Source organism: Carettochelys insculpta, chromosome 1 (genome assembly GCF_033958435.1).
Source record: "Carettochelys insculpta isolate YL-2023 chromosome 1, ASM3395843v1, whole genome shotgun sequence".
Classification (NCBI taxonomy): Eukaryota; Metazoa; Chordata; order Testudines; family Carettochelyidae; genus Carettochelys; species Carettochelys insculpta.
Window position 1 is genome coordinate 19,872,828 of NC_134137.1, and position 21,493 is coordinate 19,894,320.

At 43.5% G+C, this 21,493-nt stretch overlaps 1 protein-coding gene across 2 annotated transcripts in view; it reads right to left on the bottom strand.

Moving 5' to 3' along the window:
- Positions 1-21,493, bottom strand: part of INTS4 (integrator complex subunit 4) — a 51,851-nt gene that overhangs the window by 7,306 nt on the left and 23,052 nt on the right. For both annotated transcript variants that reach the window (XM_074981242.1, XM_074981249.1), the window contains exons 15-21: positions 20,181-20,338; positions 13,075-13,168; positions 9,960-10,040; positions 6,689-6,819; positions 4,964-5,023; positions 1,857-2,016; positions 1,013-1,156 (exon numbers count right to left, since the gene is read on the bottom strand). In XM_074981242.1, coding sequence (XP_074837343.1) covers positions 1,013-1,156; positions 1,857-2,016; positions 4,964-5,023; positions 6,689-6,819; positions 9,960-10,040; positions 13,075-13,168; positions 20,181-20,338 — 828 coding nt within the window. The remainder of the gene's footprint in view (positions 1-1,012; positions 1,157-1,856; positions 2,017-4,963; positions 5,024-6,688; positions 6,820-9,959; positions 10,041-13,074; positions 13,169-20,180; positions 20,339-21,493) is intronic.

Consider the following 21,493-nt stretch of genomic DNA (forward strand, 5'->3'; position numbering starts at 1 on the left):
TAGGTTCCTTTCCACTGTACTGCTACTTAGCCAGTTGGTGTCCAGCCTACAGTAATGCTTGTGATTCTTCTGCCCCAGGTGCAGGACTCCACACTTGTCCTTGTTGAACTGCATTAGATTTCTTTTGGCCCAATCCTCCAATTTATCCAGGTCACTCTGGATATTGCTATGATGCATATCAGGGAAAATGCAAACATCTTCTCAAAGACTTTACTTTGTTGGTTTTCCTGTAGTGGGATGGCTGCCCTACTTTGGCATAGGAGGGGTTAAGGCAGGCTGGAGGGAGCCTGAGCAGAACCCAGCCAATTTGGGACAAGCTTATTGAGAGCCAATAAGAAGAAAGCTTACTGCAGCAGCCCAGATATAAAGGGCTGCTCAGCAGAGCACAAGGGCAGTCTCTCCTTGGCCTACTAGGAAGAAGGACTGGCTGCTTCAGGGAGCACCAAGAGCAGAACAGAGCTGGTCAAGTTCAGGGGATCCAAAGGAGCTCCAAACTGGTAACAGACAGACTGGGCACCTGACGCAAAGGGCCGAGAGGGTACAGGGGCTATGGTGAAGTGACCCTGTGAAGGCAGGCACTAACAAGGAGCAGAGGAAGGCAATAGGTGGCTGCTGCTTGAAGGTCCCATTAAGCCCAAAGTAGTAGGCAGGCCTGGTCTCCCCTCTCTTTGCCCCCTGGCCAACAAAGAATGGCATTCTGCCCAAGAGAGGGGCCAGACTTTGGGCTGCAATCTAGCTACTTCAGCACAAGGCTGGACTAAGGGCTGCCACCTTCCCAAAAGCAAGGGAAACAGAGTTGGGGCACAGCTAGAGAGCAGTGTCCTGAAGAGAACATCATGGTCCCGGAGTGATGTGGATCCAGAGCTGAACCAGTAGAGACAACAGCGTGATGAGAGGAGACACACCACTCAAAGACGGCACACAGGAGCTGGACTGAGTTAATTGTCGGACAAGCAGAAGGCAAGGAACCAGTAGTGAGATGAAATTCCCTTTCAGAGGAGTCACTCATTACCTGCACTTTAACTGTGCTCTGAGGATCCTGCACATGTTCCAGAGTTGCATCGACATCCAGTGCCACAACAAGTCCTGATGTAAACCTCAGAGGGTTATCAGACTCACCAGCTGGCTCAATAATCACTGCAGAAGCTCTGTGGATCTTGAAGGAAAAAGGAAGAGGGTACAGAGGAAACAAACATCTGAGAAACAAGATCTAAACTTGTAAAAATTCCTGGCACTACAATAGACCCCCAAGTTACATGAAGGTTGCATTCCCGGGCAACCTCCTGTAATTCAAATTTTGTGTGAATCGGGAGGAGCTGGGAACCAGGCAGCAGCCTGGATCCCAGCTCCCTGCTACTCCCGGGGACCAGGAAACTGACCAGCACAGCAGCCCTGGTGAGTTTCCCATCTCCTGTGAGTGGCAGGTTCTTGGCTACCCACTGCTCACATGAGAGGAGGAACTAATCAGCATTGCTGTGCTGGTCGATCAGGCTCTCAGCTGCCATCCCTGAAAGGAGCTGGGAAACTGACTAGCACAGCAGCTGGTCAGTTTCCCTGCTCCTCTGAGTGGCGGGAGAGCTGCACCTGGCAGCCAGGTGCCAGCTCCCCTCCACTCTAAGTCACATTAACCTGAGATACGTGCAAGTCAAGTGCATGTATCTTCACGTTCTACTGTATCTAAGATGTATTCAAGCTCCTTAACTTTCTGAGGACAGCCCTGGATAGACTGTTCAATATCTGAAGAAATATCCCTCATGACTAGCCAGCCAAATAGGCTATAAAAGCCTCTTACTCCACCAGGACAAAATTAATGCTGGAACCTGGGGCTGCTCTTCATTCCTCTATGGATGACTGACCTGCTCTGGGAGAGGAAGGTGAAGGAAGGCGCTCTGTCGTAGCGTTGTTTGCAGGATCTTTACTGCTTCTGAAGGTTTAGAAGTCACAAGCCTGGGCATTAAGTCCAGCAGTTTATCCACAAAACTGTCTTGCATATGGGGCAGCTCAGAAATAAAACATCTGTGCACGTTAAAAATATTGAACAAAAATCAAATGCTTATTACAATCAATCATTCAATGAGACTATGCTGCTTAGTCAAACCACTTGTTCATTCAGCTTTATCTTATAACCTCTATGGCCTGATCTACACTAGGGATCACAGTCGATCCCAGATACGCAATTCTAGCCACACTATTTATATAGCTATAATTGACACATCAGGATTGACTTTGTTCCCTGGAGTAGATTAGTGATCTTCAGGCTCACACCGACCTCCCTTATTCAGTGCATCTGTTGACACAGGCTTCTAATGTAGATGGAGCCAATGTGAGTAAAAACACTTTCACTCTGAATTCCAGGGGCAACTCTTTCCAGTGCTCTCAGAGTTAGAAGGGAGCTCACTTCCTCCTGTAACAATATGTCTTAAGAGGGGCCCCTGAAGAAGAATGGGCAAAAGATGGAGGGCAGGAAGGGTCTGAATTGAATGGAATATCCCACACTGATCTCTAAGACTCTATGGCTTGTGGTTATTCAATTCCAGATGACGTGAAAGTAAAGAGGAATATGACAAGAAGGTTGGTGGGTAGGAAAAGGCACAGATCCTCTAAAGGCTCTGTATAGTGCTTGGCAGCACCATCAATCTTGCTGCTTTGAGGAAGACACAGGGTGTGCAGTAGCAGAGGAAGAGTCAGCAGCCTTGTGCTTATTCCTAAGTGGCTTTGATAATCTTTGTCAATTATACAGTAGAACCTCAGAGTTACAAACACCTTGGGTATGGATATTGTTTGTAACTGAAATATTCATAATTCTAAACAAAACAATATGGTGGTTCTTTCAAAAGTTTACAACTGAACACTGACTGAATACAGCTTTGAAGCTTTACCATGCAAAAGAAAGATGCTGCACTTGCCTCTACTATTTTTAGTGGTTTATATTGAACACAGTACAATAAACCCTCAAGTTATGCAGGGGTTGCATTTCTGCAACCCCTGAGTAATTCAAATTTTCATGCAAGTCAAGGGGAGATGGCTGCAGCCTGGTTTCTGGCTCCCAGAGTGGCAGGGAACTGGGAACCCAGGAGGCAGCCTGGCTCTTGGCTCCCCCCACTTGCAGAGGCAAAATTGAGAAGGACAGCAGTCTTGGTCAGTTTCCTAGCTCCAGCCAGTGGAGGGGAATCAGGAACCGGGGCAGTCTGGCTCCCAGCTCCCTCCACTCCTTGGAGCCAGGAAACTAACCAGGGCTGCTGCCTTGCTCAGTTTCCCAGCTCTACAAGCGGAGGGGAGCTGGGAGCCAGGCTGCTGCCTGGTTCCCAGCTCCCCACCACTTGAGGGACTGGGAAATCACTCCTGTTAGGGACAGCAGCCTGACTCGCGGCTGCTGCCCAACAGTAGATGGAAACCACTCCTGCCAGGGATGGCAAGAGTCAGGCTGCTGCCCCGATGGGAGCCGTTTCCCCACTACTGTCAGGGACGGCAGCCTGACTCACAGCTCATGGGAATAAGGGGACTTTGAAGAAGGTGGCGTCCTTTCGAAAAGGAGCCCTGTCTGGACGCGCCACGCGGCGGCAAGGCGCATCAATTTCGAAGCGCGGCTGCCGCCCGCATGCTAATAAAGCGCTGAATATGCATTTCAGCACTTCATTAGTAAACTTCGAAATGGCCATTTGCATGGCCATTTCGAAGTTTGGGGCACGTGTAGACACGGCCATAGAGGGACTTCACCTAGAGTACTTTTGTGACCCAACATGCTTTGGAGCTGGCATGCCACTGACTACAAGAATGGAGAGGGGCTCTCAAATCTTTCAGAAATGACACAGTTTCACCAGTTCTAGAACTGAGCAGGTCACAACCTGCAAATAAGAGGTCCTCACCTGTTGTCTGGCTGTCCTTCCATATTCTAGAAGATTGCAATCATGAAGTCCTATGCATGACAGTGAAGGTGACCATGGAGCATGCTGCAATATCCAACATATCTAATGCTGCCTGAAGCAATATATGAGCTCCCAAATGTCCCTCAACTACAATGCTGTGGTCACACTAGCCCCTATGGTAATGTGGCACTTCAGAATATGCTAATGAGGTACTCCCATGAATATGCAGCACATCATTAGCGGAACGATGGCCGCACTCTCTTCGAAATGCATGCCACCTGTGTAGACCAGGGCCTTTTGAAACGGCCCCAACTTCAAAAGCCCCTTCTTCCCATTTGGTTTTGGGAAGAAGGGGCTTTCGAAATCAGGGGAGTCATTTCAAAACGCCCCCGTCCACATGGGCGGCATGCGTTTCAAAACGAGTGCAGCCACTATTATATTGAGGTGCTGCATATTCATGGCAGCGCCTCATGAGCATATTCTGAAGTGCCCCATTACCATAGCCTTTCCAAAAGGGATGTCTAGTGTGGCCACAGTCCAAGAGATGTCGGTTCCTTCCTATTTTCGTAGGGGCCTGTTCAGTAAATCCTGATATCTTGTCCCAATGACAGGAACATCTGGTAATTTGAAATGAACATCGGCAGGCTTAATGGTGATTTTGGAGTGAGCATGCAAGCAAGTGCGCAAGCAAGTGTGCGTGCTCGTTCCCCTGCTGTGCATGAAAAATCCAGACAACTGCTACTATCAAATTCCACAAAGTGGGTGCACATAATTCAAGTCCACCCGAAAGGATCAGCCCCTATATGCACAGATCTCATTAGTGGCAATAGGAGCTGAAAAGAAAGCCAGATAGCAAAGGTGACACCCCCGGTGTAGCCAGAGAGCAAAACACTTTTCTATACTATACAACTTTGGATTTTTTTATTTTTTATTTTTTGAGAATTACATGTATCTTAAGCTTTTAAGATTAGTTGACATATCCTATCTGAAATTATTAACTATACATAACATGTTTATTTTCATGTTTCTTAAGAAAAATATTGTATCAATATTGTTTAGATTTCTTTAAAAAATAGAATGGACTTTGGGACACTCACCTCTGAAAAGAATCCACTTCCTGTAAAAAGTTTTCACACATTCCAAAAAGGGGTTCCACTCTAAAATGAAGATAAAAAGGTTCCTTTTTTTTCTCCCCGACACACCTCTAATTAAAAAATACTGGCTATAATCCTACCAACATTATAAAATTATCTAGAGATTTTGGAATATCCCATGTCTGTGGATAGTGCAAGGCCTTACAGGTGATGTAAGCCCAGCATGGTAGTTTCATAAAATAACCTTTGCATTTAAATAGATTCTTTGCCACTGTGAAAAAAAGTATTAACTTCCCATTGTACCATGGGAAACTGAAAAACAAACAGGTTAAGTGACTTCCCAATGCAACTCTGTTATGGCTAAAATAAAAGCCAAAAACTCAGCTTTTTAATAGTTTGTCATGGTTAGGGCACAATATGGGTCTGGCTGCAGTGCAGGTGGAAGATATACCTTCCAGGTTGAGGAGACACATCCAACACTAGCTTTGAGTGCGTTAGCACACTAAAAATCCAAATGTGAAGTCCTGGCAGCAACAACAGCAGGAGGGACAAGATGCCCTTGTACATACCTAGTGTCTTGCACACGTATGTCCTTTGGATAGCTAGTCCTTACTGCCACTCGTACCACACCAGCTGCACTTCCATTTTTAATGTACTAGCTTGACCAGAGCTACCGCAGGTATGTCTCAGACACCATCCTGCTCCAGTGCAGACATAATATAAGGCACTTACACTACAAACATTTAAACTCATGTATTACTTTACTCACTTGAATAGTTGAATTGAAATAAAAACAGGGCCACTCAACTGATCAAAGTTATACACGTGGTTAAGTATTTGCAGTTCTAGTTCCTAAAACATCCAATGTAGAAGGAAGTCAGGCAAAAGGTATATTTTTCTTCTGTAAGAAAGGACTCATTAACAGGCTTATAGGGTGATCTTTTCATATAAATATGATAGGGCTTTTTAATATACATCTGAAACTTTCATATTTAAAAAACTCCAATTTTTCAGATCTAAATGAACAATGCCCTATCAAATTAGAAGTGATTAGATATGTAATTTCATATCCTTGTGTCAAAAGAAAAAAAATCCCAAATAGTTTGTACACTCTTAGGCTGTGTCTACACGTGCCCCAAACTTCGAAATGGCCATGCAAATGGCCATTTCGAAGTTTACTAATGAAGCGCTGAAATGCATATTCAGCGCTTCATTAGCATGCGGGCGGCAGCCGCGCTTCGAAATTGACGCTCCTTGCCGCCGCGCGGCGCGTCCAGACAGGGCTCCTTTTCGAAAGGACGCCGCCTACTTCGAAGTCCCCTTATTCCCATGAGCTCATGGGAATAAGGGGACTTCGAAGTAGGCGGGGCCCTTTCGAAAAGGAGCCCTGTCTGGACGCGCCGCGCGGCGGCAAGGAGCGTCAATTTCGAAGCGCGGCTGCCGCCCGCATGCTAATGAAGCGCTGAATATGCATTTCAGCGCTTCATTAGTAAACTTCGAAATGGCCATTTGCATGGCCATTTCGAAGTTTGGGGCACGTGTAGACACAGCCTTAGCAAGCTCATAACTTGACTTTATGCTGCGCAGCTCAACAGGTGCTTTGAAGATAAGTGAAGAAACACCTTTTGATGACTTATTTGCATGTGATTATGTATTACATACATGTAAGTCACCTCTGTCATTTGCCGTTAACTCATTCAAGAAGCCTCCCCTGCATGTAATTCTTACCCTCTCGTAGTACGTGCAGTCACTATAAGTTGTAATGCTTTGGCTTGCAGTCTCATGTGGTGAATAATGACCACTTGGCTATTTTCCACACCACTGTACATAAACTCCATTTTGTAAGTTTCTTCCATAATCTACAATATAAACACCATGTGATTAATTGTATCAAATTTTGTTCAACTGCTGCATGAATGTGGTCGCTAGAGTCAGAGGTTTGTACTCAGGCTGACTAGCATCCTGTCTGATCTCTGGAGTGTTGATCCTCCCATAAGTATAATCTTCTGCGAGCCAACTTATCAGGTCTAGTAGGGCCACACTAAATTTGAACACCAAGGACACCCCTTGTCAACCCGGATACTCCCCACAGTCGCAAGAAGCAAGGGATAATAAAGGGAGAGTTTCTCCTGTCAACCTTCCACTGTGGGGATGGCACAAAAAATCACTGTAAGGAAAGTTACATAGCTGGAGTAGTGTATTTTACATCCATTTTCTCCCCTGCTGTAGATCTGGCACATCTCTCATAATTTCAGTTGAATTATTTCTGGAACAAGGACATACCCAACGTGTATAAGGGAGACTAAAATCTAGCCCTAAATAAGTGAAAAAAATATAATGAATGAAACCTTAAAAAAACCAAGGATGTTCACAGGACCTGTGTGTGTGCTATAGATCCACCCCTCTCTTTCCTGATAACATTTTTCCTTGCATTCACTCTCACACCACCAATGCTGTAGACTTTTTGGTGTCCCCTAACCCACTTCTGTAATGAAACTGTCTTGGTAAAGTAGGCTAGCACAAGAGGTAAGGAGAACACAGCAGCCTCAAAGATCCTGTTCAGATTGAAGAGCTAAATGGGCAGTTTCAGGTTTATATGGATTTTGATTTTTAAGCACCTAAAAGATAAAATAAGTTATAAGTAGGAGCCAGTATGAACCTGACAAGGACCAAGTGACCCACACCAACCTAATTTCCTTCTTTGAAAGGTTTCTTGGATGGGGAGAAAGCTGTAGGCATGTTTAGGTATAGCTTGTTTTTAACAAGGATTTTGACATAATCCCACAGGCAAACTCAGGAAATATGGTCAGGATGAAATTAATGTAAGGTGGATGCATAACTGGATTAAAAAAACTCGATTCAACAAGTAATTAATAACAACTCACTGTCAAACTGTGTGAACATATCTACTGGGATCGTGTGGAGATCAGTCTTGGGTCTGATAACATTCAATGTTTTCATTAATGACTTAGTCCATAAACCTTCTCCCCACCTACTCATGCATCTGACGAAGGGGGTCTTTGCCCACAAAAGCTTATACTCCAAAATATCTGTTAGTGTATAAGGTGCCACAGGACTTTGTGCTGTTCTCGAAGATACAGACTAACCTGGCTACCTCTCTGATACTATGTTTATAAAGTGTGTGAATAACACCACATGGGAAGGAGCTGCAAGAACTTTGGAAGACAGGATTAGAATTCACAGCAACCTCACCCAATTGGAGAGCTGGTCTGAAATCAACAAGATGAAACTCAAGAAGGGCGAGTGCAATGTACTTCACTCAGGAAAGAAAAAGTCAAAAATACGATTACAAAATGGGGAATAACTGGCTAGGTGGTAGTACTGCTGAAAGAGATCTTGGAGTTATAAGGGACTGCAGATAGAACAAGAATCAACAATGTGACACAGCTAACAAACAGGGATATTATACGTAATACACAGCTGCTAATTCTGTTGCTGTATTTGACATTGGTGAGGCCTCAGATGGAGTACTGCATCCACTTCTGGGCATCGTACTTCTGCAAAGATAAAGACAAACTGGAGAAAGTCCAAAGGAGAGCAACAAAAGCAATAAAAGGCTTTACTCTGCTCTACTCTGCACTGGTTAGGCCTCAGTTGGAGTACACTGGGCACCGCATTTCAAGAAAGATGTGGAGAAATTGGAAAGGGTCCAGAAAAGAGCAACAAGAATGATCAAAGGTCTAGAGTACATGACCTATGAAGAAAGGCTGAAAGAACTGGGCTTGTTTAGCTTGGAAAAAAGAAGATTAACACGGGACATGATAGTTGTTTTCAGGTATCTAAAAGGGTGTCATAAGGAGGAAGGCGAAAACTTGTTCTTCTTGGCCTTCGAGGACAGAACAAGAAGCAATGGGCTTAAACTGCAGCAAGGGACGTTTAGGTTGGACATTAGGAAAAAGTTCCTAACTGTCAGGGTAGTCAAACACTGGAATAAATTGCCAAGGGAGGTTGTGGAATCTCCATCTCTGGAGATATTTAAGAACAGGTTAGATAAATGTCTACCAGGGATGGTCTAGACAGTACTTGGTCCTTCCATGAGGGCAGGGGGCTGGACTCAACCTCTCAAGGTCCCTTCCGGTCCTAGCATTCTATGATTCTATGATTTAAATAACTTGATATATGAGGAATGATTAAAAAAACATGGCATGCTTAGTCTTGATAACAGACCAAGGAAGGACCTGATAACAGTCTTCAAATATTTTAAGGACTATTACAAAAAGGATAGTGATCAATTGTTCATGTCCATGGAAAAAAGGAAAAGTAGTAATCAGCTTAATCTGCTGCAAGGAAAATCTCTCTCACTGTGAGGATAGTTAAATACCAGAATATGCTTCCAAGAAAGACTGCAGAAACTCTAGCTGGAAACTTTTAAGAACAGGATAAACAAACACTTTTATGGAATGGTCTAGGTTTACTTGGTCATGCCTAATGGAAGGGGCCAGTACTGACATCTCAAGGTCCCTTCCAGGTCTACATACCTATGATTCTATGGTGACTTCAGCACAGCTGATCTTGTGAGTGACTGTCACATCACAGATAGTGTCATGCTCAACTGTGATGAAATCACCCTAAGCAGATTTTCTGCAGGTGACATGCAAAGAGCTTTTTTGTTTCCAAAAGGCATTTAATTATATTGCAAGTGGAGTTCTACATAATCACAAAATCTTCAGATCAGATGGTTGACTCACAAATTAGATATCACCTGAAAATCTGTTGCATGTGTAATTTTCTCTTAAAAAACGACAGCATCCAGAAATTCTGAATATCTTTGGTACGTGTGGAATTACATACAGGTAAGCCTAACTTTCATTCCACACTTCACACACAATTCACATTGCTTCTGGAATCCAAGATTGCTAAAACAGTCATTTTATTTAATTTTTTTTAAATAGAGGCATATGGCACATTTAAAACAGAGTAGGAAATGGCGTGGCCCAGAGGACGTGCCCTCATGAAGACATGGCTCCTACAATCTCACCTGTTTTGCAGCAGCTGATGCCAAAGCATTCTGTTTCAGGTAGAGAGGAGCTGCCACATTCCACTGTTTTTCCTGGAGGGCCTACAAAAGAAACCCATGGAATATTGATAAGTGGCCAACACTAATTTAAAAGTGAAAACAAAGGGCTTGGGAACAACACAGATGGTGGGAGTGCTTTGTATCTCCCAGACAACCCCCTCCTTTCTGGTCAAAAAGCAGCACTGACAGTTTCTTCATTCCTGGAAAACGCGTTCTCCAGACTTAAATATACGATCAAAACAGAAAATAGAAGCAAAAATTAAAGTAAAATTAAATTAAGTAAAATAAATACACCTTAGCCCCTCCATAGGTGCCATATGTAAAAGCTATACTCCAAGTATAAATGAATTTGCTACTTGCCAGAATACCATTAGTAAAAAGCATTCTTTAGAGGTACAGGATATGGATAGTGGGAAAACAACAAATGCTCCCTACTCTGGACGATCACCACCTTCTCATAGCAGGATCAGGAACTCATCAAGTTTCCGGCATCTGCAACAGCCTGTTCTCAGAAGCTCATAGATCCCCGTAATATTGCCCGACACCTCTATCCCCATCAAAAATAACAATGGAGAAGATGTATTGAGTTACTAAGACTACTGATAATCACGGCCACTGACACCAAAATAGCTATGTTTTCTGATTATTTGTGAAAAGGAAGGACCGCCATGTTTCACCCCCTCATTGTCCATTCTCCTAACCCTTCCTCACGTCCATATAGCTGCATGGAAACAGGGAGACAAACTGCAGAACATGTAGGGTGTCCACTACCTAGACTAGCACTTAGAAGCCTGGCCCACCAGCCCCAACCACAGAGGAACAGCTTTCGCTCAGCTACATCTGAGACCTCTTGATCCCAAAGACGCTGGGAAGGATATGCTCCAAAGTGCATCTCTTCAGTCACAAAAAATACATTAGTGCAGTATTGTTTTCCTAATGAAAGGGAATGATGTGGCACTGGACAGGTCTCACTGTTAATTTGTACCATTTTTCCATATATTCTAAATTACTCATGATTTCATGCAGATCGCTGCCTTCTCCATGTTGCTCTGTGATGGATCTTCTCACCTAGATATGAGCATTTCACTCCCCGGAACAAACCTTCAAGTAGAGTCCACTCGTCGTGTACAAAAAGAACAACTTATTTTTGCAGGAGGACCAGGTAGCATATCCCCTTTTCCAATGCAAATAGGTTCATTTGAATCACCCCTGGAGTAAGAGAATTTGTTAAAGCAATAAGCCCCAATTCTCTGCACGGGCAGCACATACTGCTTCTGCAGAAAGCTGCTGACACAGCTACTGACTAGTGCATCAAGCTGTGTCTGTTTATCTATAACACCTTCCTTCGGTTACACATTCACAAGGAGAATTGCCTGGCCTAGCACTGAGAGAAGCCAACTGGCAATTTCACACAGAGCGAAGAATGAAGTTTTCCCATTTTCTCATTCTCTATATTACTAGGCAATACAGTAATCTTTCTAGAAGGGAAGCTTTGGCAAACCGTTCATGCGCTGCACTTCTATAGTGAATCTAAATTAATCTTCACAACATCACCGGAAGCCAGGTAAAAATTCCTGTTTTACAGATGAAGAAACAAGGTAGCTTGCTTAAGAGAAAAGTTAGCATAACATGAGATGAGGCAACCACTGTACTCCTGAACTGATATTAAACTTGGATATTTTAGGATAGGATTCTTCGTAGATGTTTAACAATAAACTTGCTTTAGGAATACAGTAATGAGTAAATAGGGATTAACATGCTAGCCGACCAGGTGAAGGAACTCCACCATTATGAGGGTGAGGAAGTATGGACAGAGAAGGTTTGATATTTGTATAAATACGCATGGTGATTTCCAGGCCCTATATTAGGAACATTTGACTTACTTGACTTAAACCCTTGTACTCCAAGTGGAGCGTACGTTATCTACAAGTCTTCTGCACCTTCCTGTCTCAGGATAAAAGTTCTAGCTGACCCCAGGAGGTAGCACCCCAGTTCTTGTCCTTCAGTCTCAGCAGATCTTCTCCACGTTGTCTGAGGTCTTCCTTTTTCACGTTTTCCTTGTGGGTTCCATCTGAGAGTTTGACGGACTATGCTGGATGATGGTTTTCTCAGCATGTGGGCTCGTCACCCCCACTGTCTTCTCTTGACACAAACGTCAAGTGGTTCTTGTCTTGCTCTGTTCCAAAGCTCCTCATTTGTGACAAAGTTTTGCCATTTGAAGAGAAGGATGTACCTCAGGCATCTATTTATGAATGTCTGTAGTTTGTGATTGAAGTCTTTTTGGCACGCAAGGTCTCACATCCATACAAGAGCACACTCTTCACATCTGTGTTGAAGATCCACAGTTTCGTCTGTACAGATATTACTTGTGAACTCCACATGGGACAAAGAATCTTAGCAAGGACCCACATGAAAAGTGAGCTAGTTCTCCACCCTTCAATATTTTAGTGCTACAAACTATCTCCAAGCATTAGGAAACCAGGTTATCTGGCACATTTGGCATACCAGAAAACGGGCTGGTCCTTTGTCTCTTACCCATTTCTTGGAAATCTGGTGATATGCATATATAAGTGAACATACGCTATGGAGAAGATAACATATAAGATCTCTCTAATACTATAATAATTTTATTACTTGGGAGCTTTCTTGTCACTTTAAACTGTGTTAATAAAGGTGGGTAAATTTGTATTTTGCTCTGCATTTGAGTGCCTTTGACACACATCCTGAAGTTCCCTACAAGATACTGAAATTGTCAGTTTTGATTCTAATCTGTCTGATTCTGGGACAAGAATCTTACTACCCTCTTCTGATTAATAGAGTCCCAAATGGCAACTATTATAGGATCAGGGTACAAAATTCAAAGATCCTTTCACTCCCACTCCTGTGCTCAGAACACCATTGGATTCGGGATTTCACCATAATTTTTTTTTCTAAAGTAGACTTCAGAAGTGGTTAGACTCACTAGCACACATGAAACATGGGAAATGCAAGATTTGCCCAACACTGTACTGGCAAATACACACCACCAATCGCAACAATTGGATTCTATGCTCTCAGCACAGAGATGAAGCCTAACCTTGATGAGGAGCAGCTGACACTGAAGGTAAGTTGCAGAGAAGTCTGCCACCCCTGCCAGTTCTGACTGAAGTTCTCCAAGCCTCTGAAGGTCCCTGGAGCAAGTAAGAAAAAGTGAAAAAAAAAATCAGATGCAATAAACCACAACACACTGTAAAAAAGAGATGGTAAGATGTCAATTTTAACACATTCCAAATCCTTCAGCAGGGGCAATGATGCAACTATCTATTCTAGTATTTATCTCATGCCCACCTCTGTAAACACTCCCATTAAAAGAAATATATAGGGAAGAGAAGCCTGCATCTGGGGGAGGACCTGCTAGCTTCTCCCCTCTTCCTATAGGCGGACATGAGAAGCAGCTAGTCTGTCATCCTGCATTAATCTGCATCCCAGTGGGAACCATATATCATGGTGACTCTAGGTTTATGCAAACACTCCAGATGTTCGCACAGCTGCAAACAACCAATTTGTAGTAAACTGCCGGGAAATCTTTCTTCTGATGCTAGCTAGAAGGAGTAGCTTGGAACAAATTAGATTCATATAGCCAATTCTAATTGGAATACAGTAGGGTCTCACAATTTGTGAACTTAATGCTCGCGAATTCAATTACTCATGAGCCACCACTTTCCCCAGGGCCCCCGGGCAGGAGCACTGGCAGCCACCACTTCCCCTGGAGCCCCGGGTCCCCACCCCCCCATATTCACGAAAAATCAACATTCACGAGGTTCTGAACACAGAACCCTAGCAAATGTTGAGACCCTACTATATTAGTTGCATTTTAAATATATAGCCATTTTGTAAATCTGAGGTACAAGAGCCAGTTACTTAATGTGCATACAACAGGCTCAAATACCAGTAAAACCCATCAGTCATACCCACTGCACAGATTATGCTGACAGAGCAAATTAAAGGCACACCTACAACACTATTTGTCTGTGATAAACTGGGGTGAAACTCTACCCCCTATAAACCTGTAATGCACAAATTTTCAGTCTGGACACTGCTAATGTGCATAGAGGTTCAGTAGTGCATGTTAATCTATTCCTTTTTCGAAGAGAGATAAATCAATGCACACCAATGAACTTTTAGTAAGCACCAGGATCCTTAGGGACACTGAGTGGGTTGCAGATTCACACCCCACCTTATCATGTACTAAATGTTTGTGTAAACAATTCCTAACTGAATAGAGAGTTTTACTACTTCAGCTTACAGGGAATTTTAAAAGAAACACAAATTTTGTTTAAAACAGAAACCTTATATTCTGTTCCGTAGAAATCAATCTTCTCCCACCCTTCTCATTTTTCATTATACGTTGTCTATTGTAATTTAGTCTTTCCAGATTCTTTTTCAATTATTGTATTGGTTTCTTGTATCACTCTGCTATAGCTATGTTAGAGAAGAACACAAAGTTGACTCACAGAGCGTTTCAACCAACTCCCAAGGGATTGATCATGACAGGTCTGATCTCCCAGTAAGTGTAGACATGCCCTTAGGTGCAACTGCAATAACACCAATTTGGAGTTTATGCAGCCGGTCACATCCATCCTTCTCTTTGGTAAAGGAAGGACAAAGGAGAACTGCAGACTCCTCGCAGTCCAATTACCATATCATGTTCACTTTGCCTCCAGGACCCTAATGGGAGGGAGATCTTCCCTTGATAGTAGCCAAATAAACAGAGAACAACAAAAAGTCTTGTGGCACCTTACAGACTAACAGATATTTTGGAGCATAAGCTTTCGTGGGCAAAGACCTGCTTCATCAGATGCATTAGTGGGGGGCGGGTGGTTTCAGAGGGGTATTTAAAGAGTGAGGTCCCAGTAAAGGGGGAGGGCCAGAGCTGACAAGATATATTCAGCAAGGTGGAAATGGCCCAGTATCAACAGTACTTATCAAAAGAGGAAAAAACAAGTCAGATCAGACAGGGGGATGTGAGTCATTGTCAGCATCTAATGGGGAGCTATCAACACCCAGACCTGAGAAACTGTCTTTGTAAACTGCAAGCCACTCCCAGTCTCTGTTTAATCCATGGTTAATGGAGTCAAATTTGCAAATAAATTGCAGCTCAGAGATTTCTCTCTCCATTTGATTTCTGAAATTTTTTTGTTTCAGAACTGCCACCCTTAAATCTGCCACTGAGTGTCCAGGGAGACTGAAATGTTCTCCCACAGGCTTCTGCACGTTACCGTTCCTGATGTCTGATTTATGTCCATTTATTCTTTTACGGAGAGACTGTCCATTTTGGCCAATGTAAATTGCAGTGAGGCATTGCTGGCACATGATGGCATATATTATACTAGTAGATGTGCAGGTAAAGGAGCCTGTGATGGTATAGTTGATGTTAGGTCCTGTGATGATGTCACTGGTGTAGATATGTGAGCAGAGTTGGCAGCGAGGACTGTTGCAGGGGCTGGTTCCAGGCTTAGAGTCACTGGTTTGTGATTTGTAGTGGCTGGTGAGGATTCGTTTAAAGGTTGGCAGGCTGTCTGTAGGCGAGGACAGGCCTGCCTCCCAAGGTCTGTGAGAGTGAAGGATCATTGTTCAGGATGCGTTGCAGACCACTGATGATGTGCTGGAGAGGCCTTAGGTGGGGGCTGTATGTGATGGTCAGTGGTGTTCTCTTATTTTCCTTGCAAGGCCTGTCTTGTAGCAGGTGGCTTCTGGGTACCCATCTGGTTCTATCAATGTTTCCTCACTTCCTTAGGTGGGTATTGTAGTTTGAGGAAAGCTTGGTAAAGGTCTTGTAGATGTTCGTTTCTGTCTGACGGATCAGAGCAAATATGGTTGTACCTCAGTGCCTGGCTGTAAACAATGGATCGTGTAGTATGCCACAGATGGAAGCTGGAGGCGTGTAGATAAGCATAGCAGTCCGTGGGTTTTCGGTATAGGGTGGTATCTATGTGACTGTCGCTCATCTGCACAGTAGTGTCCAGGAAGTGAATTTCTTGTGTGGACTGGTCCAGGCTAAGGTTGATGGTGGGGTGGAAACTGTTGAAATCACGGTGGAACTCTTCAAGAGTCTCCTTCCCATGGGTCCAGATGATGAAGATGGCATCAGTGTAGCACAGGTAAAGGAAGGGCACTAGGGGACGAGAACTGAGAAAACGTTGTTCCAGGTCAGCCACAAAAATGTTGGCATACTGTGGGGCCATGTGGGTGCCCACAGCAGTGTCACTGATTTGAAGGTATAATTTGTCCCTAAATCTGAAATAATTGGGGTGAAGACAAAGTCACAAAGCTCTGACACCATTTGTGCCTCGGTCTCATCAGGGATAATGTTCGTAATGTTGGAGTCCATTTTCATGTGGGATATTGGTGTAAAGGGACTCTACATCCACGGTGGCCAGGATGGTGTTTTCAGGAAGGTCACCAATGGACTGTAGTTTCCTGAAGAAGTCGGTGGTATCTCGAAGAAACCTAGGGGTGCTGGTAGCATAGGGTCTAAGTAGAGAGTCCAAATATCCAGACAATCCTGTGGTGAGGGTGCCAATGCCTGAGATGATGGAGCGTCCGGGATTCCCAGTTTTATGGATCTCAGGCAGCCATTAGAACAAACCTAGTTTGGGTTCGAAGGGTGTGTCTGTGTAAATCTGTTCCTGTGTTTTTATAGGGACGGTCTTGAGCAGATGCTGTAGTTTCTTTATGTATTCCTCAGTGGGATCCTCAGACAGAGGCTTGTAGAATGTGGTATTAGAGAGTTGCCTGGCAGCCTCCTTTTGGTAATCTGTCCTATTCATGATGACAACAGTGCCTCCCTTGTCGGCCTCTTGGGTGACAATGTCAGAGTTGTTTCTGAGGCTGCTGATGGCATTGAGTTCTGCACGGTTGAGGTTATGGGGTAAGCAATGCTGCTTTTCCACAATTTCTGCCTGTGCACGCTGGAGGAAGCATTCTATGTATAGGTCCAGTTTGTCATTTCGACCACCAAGGGGAGTCCACAAGGAATTCTTTTTCTTGTACCATAGGTGGGAGGGTACCTGTGGGTCAGTGCATTGTTCAGTGTCATGTTGGAAGTATTCCTTGAGTTGTAGATGGGAAAAGAAGGCTTCCAGATCACCACAGAACTGTATCAAGTTTGTGGGGTGGTGGGGCAGGAAGAGAGTCCTCGAGAAAGGGCAGATTCTTCTGCCAGGCTGAGTGTGTAGTTGGATAGATTGACAATATTGCTGGGTGAGTTAGGGGTACCACTATTGTAGCCCCATGTGGAAAGTAGGAGTTTAGATAGTTTACAGTCCTTTTTCTTCTGTAGAGAAGAGAAATGTGTGTTGTAAATCTGCTGTCTTGTTCTAGTAAAGTCCAGCCGTGTGGAGGTTTGTGTGGAAGATTGTTCATTTATGAGGGTCTCCAGATTTGAGAGCTCTCTTTTGATGTTTTCCTGTTTGCTGTACAGGATGCTGATTAGGTGGTTCCTCAGTTTCTTAGAGAGTGTGTGGCACAATCTCACAGTAATCTGTGTAGTATATTGATTTCAGTGGGTTTTTCACCTTCAGTCCTTTTGATATGATGTCATTCTGTTTGCATGTGGAGAGGAAAATGATGTTCGTCTGTATCTGTGCAAGTTTTTTCATGAGGTTGATGGATTTACTCCTCTGAAACCACCCCCCCCACCCATGCATCTGATGAAGTGGGTCTTTGCCCATGAAAGCTTATGTTCCAAAATATCTCAGTCTATAAGGTGCCACAAGACTTTTTGTTGTTCTCGAAGCTACCAACTAACACGGCTACCTCTCTGATACTTGTCACCAAATAAACAGGACACTCAATCTTCAAAGCTTCTGTGGTTGACAAGTTAATATTTATTTCTGTATAAACATTATGGTTCCTCCATACCCTTGCAAGGTAAGCATGATCCACACTGCGGAGACAGAGAAACAGAGACATGGATATCAGGGATAAGTGACTGGCTAAAAAAATCTGTAATACCTTCACTCTCAGTCATGTGCTCTGAGCACAAGGCAACAACACTTCACTGAGATGAAAACTTCTTCCCTTTAACAGTTATTACACAAAAGGAGGAAACCTACTCCTGTGAACCTTTTTACCCTTCCCTAGTCAACAGTCGAGGCCGTAGCTCTTGTCCACCTCCAAAAGTACGCATAACTAAAATTTATTTCACCATATTTTAAAAAGTACAGAACGACCTCTCTTTCTCCCAAAAAAGCCAGAAGATAAGGAATTTAGTACTGTCCTTGGACAGCAGTACTGCCTGGAGTCACAGCAAAAAGGCAGATACAGAGATCATTTGCATTAATTCCTAATTTACAGCTGTTCTGTCTCCTATCAAGCTCTCTTCAAATTGCACACGTGGCCCTCTGCCACATATACAAATTAGAAGTGTGTCTTGTCACCAGTGTAAGGAAGCACTCACAGATGTATTGTGCTTCAGAGATTTCAGATATTCTACTAAGAAATCACCTACGTATAGCAACCACATTCAGTTTCTAAAACACTCCCAAGTGGATTTTTGTTCCGTGTGCAGTAGCTTCTGAACAGCTGGGGACCAGGAACACATCATCTAGCTTTTGCACTCGTGGTTTATATAATGAACTCCACACTATTTATTCTTTACAATGGGTAGCTGTAAAGTTTTTCTTTTTTTTCTTTTTGCTGTCCATGTAGCCATGAGGAGTTGGGAGAGAAAATAAACCAGTATGAAATGCTGCATCCACATTTGACATCTTCTTCATTACACTGCCCGGTGCTTTTCTGCCTCTCTGCTAAGGATCCTTTTCCAGTCCAGGAGACAAGGCACACGGAAAAATTTTCCCAAGTCTTTTGGTCATGCAACTCAGTAGATCAGTGTTTCCCAATTTTATTTGGCCACCCTGTTAAAACTTGAATTTGCAGAATCCCATTCCCAGGCTTTACCCCTACTGACCCCAAACCAATCCCCCATCTTCAGGCTTTACTCACCTCAGCCCCCAAATCCACACCCTGTCCCCAAGCTTTATCCCTTATCCTGCAAACCCACTCCCCAGCTTAACTCCAAACCAGGCTCATCCCCAAACCAGCTCCATGGACTAACCCATCCGTAGTATCAGTTGGGAAGCCTACTCCAGGCAGCCACATGCACCCAGTGGAAGGAGGCTAAAATTGAGGTGTTCCACTGGTGGGACTGAGCCATACCACGCCCAACAGAAGGGTGTGGCCACTTGGGTAGCAGGTGCAAGTGAGGGACTCTCTGCAGCTCCCTGCCATGATGACACTGAAATAATGGAACTGAATTCAGCTGGTTTAACGGACAGATCCCTCCCACCCCTCTGCCAGCTATAAAACCAATTAAATTTAGTTCTACTGTCTGACTGGCGGCAGGGCTGGGAGCTGCAGAGGACTCAGCTATTGTAATGGAATTTTCTCGTGGAATCCTTATTTACACCTTGCCAAACCCTGGGGTTCCATGGAACACCATTTGGGAGACACTGACGGAGATGAATTGGAAATGGAAAAGCCAGCACAAATCCTTCATTAAAAAGCCATACTAAGTTCTTATTTATACCAAGGCAAATTGTAGAGCATAATAATGTTACCTATTTGGGGCAAAATCTCTCCTGTGAATGTAGTGAAAAAGACCACACTGTTTGATGACTAGGACTAATGGGCACAACCCACTAAGCAGTGGAAATCTGCATCTCCGATGAGTGAAGAGCCATAAAACTCAGAAATTAATGGAGTATAGGGAACAAAAATTGAACAAAAAGGGACAGGTATGCAGATCATAAGGTCAAGAGGAGCAGGCCACCATGCAGAACCTGTGGATATTACTGACAGCTCTAGAGACTAAAGTCCTATTTATCCTCTGCCTGAGCTGTTCCTGTTCTGTGAAGTGCAAGTTTTCCCAATGTCTCTGTTGAAACTGTCAAAGCTGTCAATTGCAAAAGGGTAGGAATAGGTCTCAGAAGAACCATTTCACTTCATATGGACCTAATCTTTTTCATAATGTTCTCTTCAGAAGAAGGTTCAAAGTCAGGGCCTAAACTGGAAAATGAAACAACAGCAGGCATTTCAGAGAGCTGGGAATTATAACAATTCTCCCAACAATGATTACAAATAACACTTAACTCATTATTTTCATCACTAAATCTCAGAGCGTTTAAAAGGACTTAGCCCTACCGAATGGTGAATTCCAGCAGCTCCTGGGTGCTCTGTGGATCGAGGTGCTGAAGGTTGTAAACCCTCTCAAGACTCTGCTGCAGAAACTGTTGGGAAGGATCTTCGTGAGGGGTAACACTGGGGGAAACAGGGGAGGATACTAGTTTTCTACCTGGTAACTGAGGAAAAAAAGGAAAAACAAACATGCTAAATCAAGATGATAAAATTCACTTTGTCACAATTTTGAGCCTCACCATTTAAACAAGAATTCTATTAAAGGGGGGAAAACATCTTTTTCTCATTCCCAATTTGCATTTAAGCTTTCAGTTTTACACCCTCATGATTCAACACTTAGCAGTTCCAGAGACCCCTCCATCCAAGGATAGCCATGCACCATACAACTAAACTTCAATCCTTCAGAGGAAGGCATTCCCTTCTATAAAACGGGGAGTGTACCAGTTAAGTGTCTTTGCCAAGCTTGTACATAGTGAAATTCTGCCCCCCGTAAAGGATACACACTAGCCCACTGGGACATGAGGCAGTGTTTCTCAACCAGGTGTACATATACCATTTGGAATACACAAGGTCTTTCTGAGAGTACATCTACTAATCTAGATATTTGCCTAGTTTTACAACAGGCTACATAAAAAACACTAATATTGGCAGTACAATCTCAAAGTTAATTCAGACAATGATTTGTTTCTACTGCTTCTTATGCCTAAATGTGAGTACAACATTTCTACTTCAATTCATTTATTTGCTACTAAGATGGTAGAAAGTCACCAAGTTTTCAGTAGTAGTCTTCTTGACATTTTTGCATGTTTTTGTTAGTAAGTAGTTTACGTGAAGTATAACTTGGTGGTATGCAAAACAAACCTGACATCTGCAAAGGGTACAGTAATCTGCAAAGGCTGAATAGTGCTTGTTTCAAGACCTCAGATTGCCTTAGGTCCACGTTTATTAGCCAGCAGCATGCGCTCCCTTAGGGGTACATGACAGAGAAATATGGGGTACTTATAATTTTTATTTTTTAGAAAAGGGCATTTTATTTAAAAAAGAAAGAAAAGGTTGTGAAACACTGGCATGAGACATACAGCATCAAGGAGCAATCATATCCACAAGTACAGGTCTTAAGTAGAACTGAAGTCAAGCATGGGCCTTGTTGCAGGTTCCCTACAAAGGGGAATATTTCATCCAGGTCCTACAGAGCTGTGAAAAGAACTCAGGAGTCCTGCCTCCTCATCACCTTTTCTATCCAGTAGGCTATACTCTTCTCTTTTATACGGAAAAATACATTGATTATTCTCTCAGGCACCCCAAAATATTACAAAATC